At 38.7% G+C, this 9,684-nt stretch overlaps 1 protein-coding gene across 1 annotated transcript in view; it reads left to right on the top strand.

Annotated features, from left to right (window-relative positions):
- The window catches only part of DDX10 (DEAD (Asp-Glu-Ala-Asp) box polypeptide 10), a 316,840-nt gene extending 309,017 nt beyond the window's left edge, over positions 1-7,823 (top strand). Inside the window, exon 18 of the mRNA XM_010862850.1 lies at positions 7,143-7,823. Coding sequence (XP_010861152.1) covers positions 7,143-7,320 — 178 coding nt within the window. The 3' untranslated portion in view covers positions 7,321-7,823. The remainder of the gene's footprint in view (positions 1-7,142) is intronic.
- Positions 7,824-9,684: the final 1,861 nt, after the last annotated feature.

A 9,684-nucleotide genomic window follows, 5' to 3' on the forward strand; every position in this document is an offset into this window, starting at 1 on the left:
GAGAAGGAAATGGCAACCCACTCCAGTATTCTTGCCTGGAGAATCCCAGGGACAGGGGAGCCTGGTGGGCTGCCGTCTTTGGGGTCGCACAGAGTCAGACACTACTGAAGCGACTTAGCAGTATTTTCTTGGGGATTTTTGCATCTTTGTTCATTAGTCATGAAGTGAAATGACGTGAAAGTTGCTCAGTCATGTCCGACTCTGTGCAACCCCATGGACAGTCCATGTAATTCTCTAGGCCAGAATACTAGAGTGGGTAGCCGTTCCCTTCTCCAGGATATCTTCCCAACCCAGGGATCAAACCCAGGTCTCCCACATTGTAGGCAGATTCTTTACCAACTGAGCCACCAGGGAATCCCTCATCAGTCATACTGGCCTGTAATTTTCTTTTTTTGTGATATCTTTGTCAGGTTTTAATATCAGGGTGATGATGGCTTCATAGAATGAGCTTGGGAGTGTTTTTCCCTCTACAATTTTGTGTAAGAGTTTCAGGAAGGTAGATGTTAAATAGAATTTGCCTGTGAAGACATGTGGTCCAGGAGTTAGTTTGTTGAAAGATTTTTTAATTACAGTTTCAGTTTCAGTACTTGTGACTGGTCTGGTCATGTTTTAATTTCTTCCTAGTTCAGTCCTGGAAGGTTGTACCTTTCTAAGAATTTGTCCATTTCTTTTAGGTTGTCCGTTCTACTGGCTAATAGTTGCTTGTGGTCATCTCTTACAATCCTTTGTATTTCTGTGGTGTCCCTTGTAACTTATCTTTCATTTCTAATTTTATTGATTTGAGTCCTCTCCCTTTTTTCCTTGATGAATCTGAATAAAGATTAATCCATTTTCTTTTTCTTCTCAAAGAACCAGATTATAGTTTCATTTGAAGTGAGAAGTGTTAGTCACTCAGTTGTTTCATTAATCTTTGCTATTGTTTTCTTCGTCTCTGTTTCTCCTCTGATCTTTATGATTTCTTTCCCTCTACTGACTTTGGGTTTTGTTTGTTCTTCTTTCTCTAGTTGCTTTAGGTGTGAGGTTAGGTTGTTTATTTGAGACTTTTGCTGTTTCTTCAGATAAGGCTGTATTGCTATAAACCTCCCTCTGACAACTGCTTTTTCTGCATGCCATACATTTTGGATTGTCCTATTTTCATTGTTATTTGTGTCTAGTTATTTTTTATTTCCTCATTGATTTCTTCTGTGATCCAGTGATATTTAATAACATATTGTTTAGCCTCCACATGTTTGTGTTTTTTACAATATTTTTTTCCTGTAATTGATTTGTAATCTCATAGTGTTGTGGTTGGAAAAGATATTTGATATGATTTCAATTTTCTTAAATTTACTGAGGCTTCATTTGTGACCCAAGATGTGGTCTGTCCGAGAGAATGTTCTGTGTTCTGTGTGCACTTCAGAAGAAAGTATATTTTGTTGCTTCTGGGGTATTTTTTGATTTGCCTGCTTTCTTCTTTGACCGATTGGTTGTTCAGGACAGTGTTGTTTAATTTCCACATATTGTGAATTTTTCAGTTTTCTTATAATTTCTAGTTTCATACCATTGTGGTTGGTAAAAATATTTGATATGATTTCAGTCTCCTTAAATTACTTAGATTTGTTTTGTGGCTTATCTATCTTCAAGAATGTTCTGAGCATGCTTGAGAAAAATGTGTATTCTGCTGCTGTTAGGCAGAATGTCCTTTATCTGTCTATTAAATCCCTTTGATCTAAAGTGTAGTTCTAATCCAGCGTGTCCCTTTTAATTTTTTGTCTGGATGATCTAGCCGTTGTTGAAAGTGGTATACTGAAGTTCCCTTGACTTGCTGTATTGTTGTCTATTTCTGTCTTCACATCTATTAGTATTTGATACATTGTGGTCCTCCAATGTTTGGTGTATGTGTATTTACTATTGTTATATCCTCTTAATGATTTGATCTCTTTGTCATTGCATAATGATCTTGTTTGTCTCTTGTTACCATTTTTAGCTTAAAGTATATTCAATCTGATGAAAGTTTAGTACATCAGTTCCCTTTTGGTTTCTAGGAGTATCTTTTTCCAGCGTTTCATCTTGAGAGTATATGTTCTTAAAGCTGAATTGAGTTTCTCGTAAGCAGCATGTCAAAGTGAAGTCGCTCAGTCCTGTCGACTCTTTGCGCATATAGTTGGGTGTTGTCCATCCACACACACTATGCCTTTTCATTGGAGAATTTAGTCCATTTACATTTTGAATAAGATTGATATGTAAGGAATTACTAATGCCATAGTATTGTTTTCTGGCTGTTTTGTTGTTCTCTTGTTCTTTTTTTCCTCTCTCTTGCTACATTATTTGTAAATTGATGATTTCTTGTAGTGGTATGCTTTGATTCCCTTCTCTTTATCTTTTGTGAATGTGCTATAGATTTTTGCTTTGTGGTTCCTATGAAGCTTACATAAGTCATCATATAGATATAACAGTCTGTTTCACACTAATAATAGCCTATTTCAATCATATCAAGTATTTCTACCCATTTATCCCCTCTTTTTATGCTTTTGATGTCACAGTTATATATCACCTTTTATCTTGTGTATTTATTAACCAGTACATAGCTATAGTAATTCTTAATATTCTTGTCCTTTAACCAATATATGAAAGATGCATGTTAAACACACCACCATATTGCAATAGTATGTTTACTGGTGTGTTGGATATTTTCATGTACTAATTAATGTTCTCTGATTTAATTTGAACTTCTTTCATCTTTTTTTTTTTTTTAAATATGACAGGTCTAGTGGTGATGGATTCCTTCAGCTTTTATTTGTCTGGGATAGACTTTATCTTGCCTTCATTTCTGAAGGACAGTTTTACCAGTTAGAGTACAGTTAGTTTTTTGTATCTATGGGTTCCACATTCAACCAAGTGTGAATCAAAAGTACATAAGGAGAAAGATTCCAGAAAGTTCCAAAACTTAAGTCTGCCATGCACCAGCAACATTTAAATAGCATTTACATTGTATTGAGTGTTAAAAGTAGTGTAGGAATGATTTAAAGCATATGGGAGGATGTGAGTAGTTTATATGCCAATAAATCCTACACCATTTTATATAAGTACTTGAGTATATGCAGATTTTGGTAACCTGAGAGGGGAAGGGAGGAGAGTTCTGAAACTAATTTCCCACAAATTCTGAAGAATGTCTGTATTTTTGGTTGGCAACTTTTTTCTTTTCAATACTTTTGATGTATCTGCATTGAGCTTCCTTAAAACAGCTATTTTGAATTCTTTATCCAGCAAATCATAGAACTTTATCTCTTTGCGATTGTTTCTTAGAAGATTATTTTGATCCTTTTGGTGGTGTCGTGTTTCCTTAATTTTTCACGTTTCAAGTTTTGTGTTGCTGTCCTCACATTTGCAATAGCAGTCGTCTCCTCCAGTCTTTACTAACTGCCTTCAGGAGAGAAATACCTCTGTCAGCCTTTCTAGGGATTCTGAGGCTTTCTCAGGCTTTCCTTACATATGCCTGCTCTGTGCTTCTTGCTCTCTTTTAAGGCAGAATTATTAAGCTTGTGTCCCTTCTCTTGATCCTGCAATGCACGAGGTTGAATACTGATAGCTTCCCTTTTGTTTTCCCATGGGTGATCCTAAAGCTGAAGTTTGTGGCCTATCCCTGACCCACAGATTTGGTTCATGCTCATTAGCTATCTGCCAAAACTCACTCTCACCACTAGCCTCAGGAGCACTTGCAGGGAGCTGGACACAGGCAGGACAGGGGTGAGGTTGGGTGAGGCCCATGGAGCTCTGGGGGTGCCCATGGGCCAGTTGGAGAGATCTACTTGCAAGGCATCTCCAGCACTTCATGGGCAGGCATCTGGGTGGAATTCAAGATGTAGGTGGTAGGATTCATGTCCTTTTAACTCCCTCTGAGACTTCCCACCACCCTGTGGAGCTCATGATTTAGTTCTCTGGATAGGGTGAGAGAGAAATGGGAAAGACGTTTCACACAGTTGGGGAGGTCAAGCACTCACTCACATGCTCTCACTTACCTTCATGGGAAAAATCACAGGCCAAGATCTCTCTTGGCCCTGAACTATGCCACCTTTGGGGAGGATTGGTGTGAATAAAATCAAGCTGTTTCATTGACCCTCTCCAGTGTGTCCAAACTCTCATTTTTTTGCTCCATTGGTATGCTGAAACTTCTCCACAGGAGACCCAGACTTAAATAAAGTCTCACTTGTCTGTGGCTGATTGTCTCAGACTGCCAACAAGTTATTCCACAGCCAAGAAGGCCTAGAACTGTGGTTTGTGGTCCACTGCAGGGTTCACAGCTGAGATTGACGTCCTTATGCCTCTTACTCACACGTGATTGGTTGAGACTCCTCTAGGGTCTTTTGGTGTATAGTGCTAGATCCTGCAGTATCCGCAAAGGCACTTTTGTCCATGGATGGATGCCAGATTGTTGTTGTTGGATGGGAACATGAGTAAGGATATCCCATTTAGCCATGTTGCTGACATCACCCTCTAGTACTGCACTGTTTAGAAGAGTCCTTTTCTGAAGATACCAAATTATGACCATGTTTTGACTAATATTTTCAGATTTATTACATTATTCTCTTTTGGGGAAATGTTTTCTAGATTCATAACATTATCCCCTTTTGGGGTAAGTTGTTGTTGTTGTTCAGTCACCCAGTCATGTTCGACTTTTCGTGACCCCATAGACGCAGCATGCCAGGCCTCCCTGTCTCTTACCACTCCCAAAGTTTGCCCAAATTCATGTACCTTGCATCAGTGATGCCATCCAGCCATCTCCTCCTCTGACTCCCTCTTCTCCTTCTGCCCTCAATCTTTCCCAGTATCAGGGACTTTTCTAGTGAGTCAGCTGTTCACATCAGATGACCAAAATATTGGAGCTTCAGCTTGAGCATTCAGGGTTGACTTCCCTTAAGATTGACTGGTTTGATCTCCTTGCTATCCAAGGGACTCTTCTCCAGCACCACAGTTTTAAAGGCATCAATTCTTTGGCGCTCTGCCTTCTTCCTGGTCCAGCTCTCAAAACTGTATGTGACCACTGGGAAGACCATGGCTTGACTATATGGACCTTTGTCATCAGAGTAATATCTCTGCTTTTCAACACACTATCTAGGTGTCATAGCTTTCCTGCCAAGAAGCAATTGTCTTCTGATTTCATGACTGCAGGCATCATCCTTAGTGATTTTAGAACCCAAGAAGAGGAAATATGTCCCTACCTCCACCTTTTCCCCTCTATTTGCCATGAAGTAATGGGGCCAGATACCATCTTAGTTTTTTTAATGTTTAGTTTTAAGCCTTTCACTCTCTTCCTTCACCCTCATCAAGAGACTGTTTAGTTCCTCTTCATTTTCTGCCATTAGTATCATCCACATGGGTAACTTGCCTATAGAATATCTAAATTATTATTTAATAATTAATTTTTCATACCAATTGCAACTTACTTGCTATGGAAAGTAGTATAAAATATCTTTTTAAAATTTTAACTGGTCCACAAAGCAGCAAAGTTGCTAATTCTGAAAATATTTTCCATCTACATAAATTTTCCAAGTTTGTTTTTTTTAATTTTCTGAACCAGCTGTTTCCTGTACAGAATATAATGTGAGGAGCACATTAACAAAGGATGCATAAGTAAAACCCACTAATTAGGCTGCTCTGAGATGCACTTGAGGTACAGGCAGAGCAAAATCAGTATTAACTTGTTCCAAATAAATCATGGTACTCTAGTCCAGTGGAATTGGCACCAAACTGGCCATACTCAAGAAGATCAGGACTCAGTACTTTTTCTTAAAGTCCTCTTTCTGCTAAGAAGAGCTTTCTTTTCTTTACTGGCTGGATTCTCATTATAAGGAACTCTTTCATGTTCATCTCTGTAGGTACCCACCCTTTTAAAATATGGTTATTTGTGGCTTTAAATAACCTCATAGTGTTGTCAGTGTATCTTTCCTCCAATGGTGAGAGAGAATGGCTGCTGAGTCAGAGTATTGGGCATTTGTGGGAGGTGCATGGGAAAATTATTTACAGATTTCCTTCAAGCTGGTCAGAACTGGATATATTGATTAGGCACATTCACTTGATATCCCAGCTATCTTCTTAAGGTATAATAGAGTTGTTTGAAACTGGAGCAGTTTGTTGTCTTTTGGAATGCATCTTATGCTTGGAATATATTTTGGTTTCCATCATCTGGCTTTTGAATTTAGAGTCATTCAGATGTAAGTTTGAAGATCATGTACATAATATGGGTTCAGTCATTTAACCTCTCTTAACCTCATTGTAGAATGAGGCCAGTGCTCCCCACACCAAGGATTTTCATGAAGATAAATGTTGTAGTCTATGTAAAGCATGTAGCGCAATGCCAGACCATTGGTAAGCCCTTAATAAACAGCTGCTACTGGCATAACTACCAGGTGGATTTTTAAATTTTGTTTTAAACTTGTGGCCAATAATTTGGTCATCTTTGAACATGATGATGGATAATGGTTTTCAAAATGCCTTGAGGATATTTTATTTTTTCTTCAGTTTTTCTTGTGTCAAGTGGTTTTTTCTACCTTCAGAAATTAGTTATATTTTTATGGTCTGTGTGTCAAGTGTGTGCAGAATACCACAGTAATGTTTATGTTTTCTTAAGACCATTTGTGAATCTTAGATACAGATTTAAATGGGGCAGAATTACTTTTTGTCTTAAGTAATTTTTAACTTAACATTTCATGTTCTATTTTATTCATGATCCATGTATCACAAATTGATGCAACAGATATTACCTAAAGGATAAACTAACTTTAGATAGAGATGGTTTGATATGGCAGAACAAGCACAGATTGGAGCCAGTCTGGAGCCAGACTCTGGGCCAGTTGGTGTCCTCAAATTGTGGATGCTGTATCCAGAGCTCCTAGAATTATTGTGAGGATTAGATGAGACCGTGTGTACAATGTACCCTGCCCAATGCCTGGTATATGATAGCCCTTTGCCCACATCTGTTAATGAATGAGAAGGGACTTATTTATGACACAGATAGCCTGATGTTATTATAGCTTCTTTCCTTCTTGAATAATAATACCACTTTGTCAAGTATCTGTTATTGGTAATTTTGTCCTATTTTTAACGTCTAATTTCATAATAATGTAGTTATTTATAACGGAAATCATTGGATTTGTTTCCACCAGTGATATCAAGAAGAAGCAGACAATGAGGAAAAGGAACAACAGTGAAGTAGAAGACACGGGACCAGCAAGTCGTGACCGAAAGAAAACCAAGTGGGAAACCTTAGAACCTTTGGATACAGGCCTGTCTTTAGCTGAGGACGAAGAGCTGGTGTTACATCTGCTCAAAAGTCAAAGCTAAATTGTTCCTGCTCTTGTCTTCTCCTTTAAATCTCTGGTCATGATTATGTGGACAAGAAGTTGAAAAAAACAGTAGGTTTGGGGCACTTAAGTAACATGAGTCCCATGTCCAGAGGACCCATTCTTCAGACAGGAGTGATCACATCTCTAAGCCCCTTTCACAGGCCGTGCTTGAAGCATCCCAGAGGAAACTCACAGTAACAGTGGATTATAAAATTTGCTGATCCTGTTTTCCAGCATGTGCTCTGTTAGATTCTATCCATGGGTTCCTACATCTATCATTGGAAATGCTTCCTGTGTTTTACTGGCAAGTTCTGAAGACCTTGTTTCATTGTTAGTGGTTCCTGTCTTGCTTACCATACAGAAGTTTCTCTGTGATATTAAACAAAATTGCTCACAATTTTGATATATTTAATATTTCTAAAGAGTATGACGGACCAACCCTGAGAAAAAAACGAATATTTTTGAATTGCCATGATCAATAATAAACATATTTCCTATAAAGTATTACTGTTTTCATTGTATCCAGAAATATGAGAGATTCTCAAGGGAAGGCTTTTAAGATTAAAATACTTGGCCAATTCCTGAAACAGTGAATTTTGTATATTCTTAAATTAGCCTTCCTAAAGATATCTTTTAACTTACACTTGCAGACTGGGTAGCCATTTATAAATAGAAGTCCTGAATCTGAAGACTTTGTTATCTAAAACCAGATCTGCTAGTGAGCACCTCGTATGCTTTAGGTCCTCTACAAGTGCCTTGTTGAGGATGCTCCACAGATCGCAGCCCAGAGCCAGCTCATGATTATGAGTAGAACAAGACAGATTCTCTTTTGGTTACAAATGACCGGCAAACTCTTCACAGGGAAAGGAATCTGTGCCTTGGCACGACACCACTGATTTGTTCATAGATGTATCACCTTCTCCTTGTCTTCTCTCTTTCCTACTTTCCACTCCATACACAAAAATAATTTTTGGTTACTGGTGCAAATGATTCATGAATTCAAGAAAGGGAATATCCACAAACACTTCCGTCTCAGCCTAAGTCCAAATTTGTATCTGAAAGGTTTCTCCTGCCTTTGTACTTGACATCCTCATGAGTGATACTAACATCCTTCAGGCATCGAAATGAGAAACTTGATGACTCCTCAGCTTCTCCCTTTCCCCACCCTTCACTTTGCTGGTTCATGGTTAATTCTTCTTCATAATGACTCTCATACCGCCATTGTTTCTTCTCCATCTTTACAGCTTCTACTTTCAGGCAGAGTTCAGATTCTCATCGTGACCTGTTCACATTTCTGCAGTGATCTCCTAACTAGTCATTGTGCTTCCTGTCAGCCTTCCACATTATCAGCATTCTCTTCATAGCACTGATCTGAGCATGTTTCTTACGCCTGTTGCAGTGCTTTATTATGTAATGTTGCAGACATTTGTTTATAGGCCTGTTTCCTCTGTTATATGACAAGTTTCTTGAGAGCAGGACTGTTTTATCTCTCCTCTGTATGCACAGAGCCAAACACAGCACTTACAATGCCTTATAATGGGTTCAGTAAACTGAAGTCACTCAGTCGTGTCTGACTGTTTGCGACTCCGTGGACTGTAACCTACCAGGGTCCTCCATCCATGGGATTTCCCAGGCAAGAGAACTGGAGTGGGTTGCCATTTCCTTCTCCAGGGATCAAACCCAGGTCTCCCGCATTGCAGATAGATAGATGTGTTGCCATTTGAGCCACCAGGGAAGCCCAGTTTATTAATGAATGGGCAGTAAAAAATCAACAGAAGTTTTAAAAGTGTGTAGTAGTGCATTGCTGTATTAGCTCTGGTCAGAAGGATATAGAATGGAGGAAACGAGAACTGGATGAAATGGCTATAATGGGCAAGAATGACTATAATGAAGAAAACAGATGGGAAAGGAATTTGGGGTATAACAACCTGGAAAGATTTTGAAATTAAGGTTTCTGGTGCAGGATCTCTTGAATATTTTCAGAAGACAGAAAGATGCAGAAGTATATAAACTAAGGGTTTACCATTGAATTCACTCTATGCAGTTTTAGATTTTGTTTTTTCTAATCCAAGTAAGTAATTTTTATGTACACACATTAAGTAAATATATTGCTGGGCCTTTGGGTCATAAACTAGTTTGAGTTATATTCTGTCCCTAGACCTGATTAGATTCTGACTAATTTATACACTCTTGAGAGTCCCTTGGACTGCAAGGAGATCCAACCAGTCCATTCTAAAGTGCCAGGAGCCGGTGAGGCATTCCACTCGTGCCGCAGCACTAAAGGAGATCAGCCCTGGGTGTTCCTTGGAAGGAATGATGCTAAAGCTGAAACTCCAGTACTTTGGCTACCTCATGCGAAGAG

This window comes from Bison bison, unplaced genomic scaffold, assembly GCF_000754665.1.
Source record: "Bison bison bison isolate TAMUID 2011002044 unplaced genomic scaffold, Bison_UMD1.0 scf7180017864485, whole genome shotgun sequence".
NCBI lineage: Eukaryota > Metazoa > Chordata > Mammalia > Artiodactyla > Bovidae > Bison > Bison bison.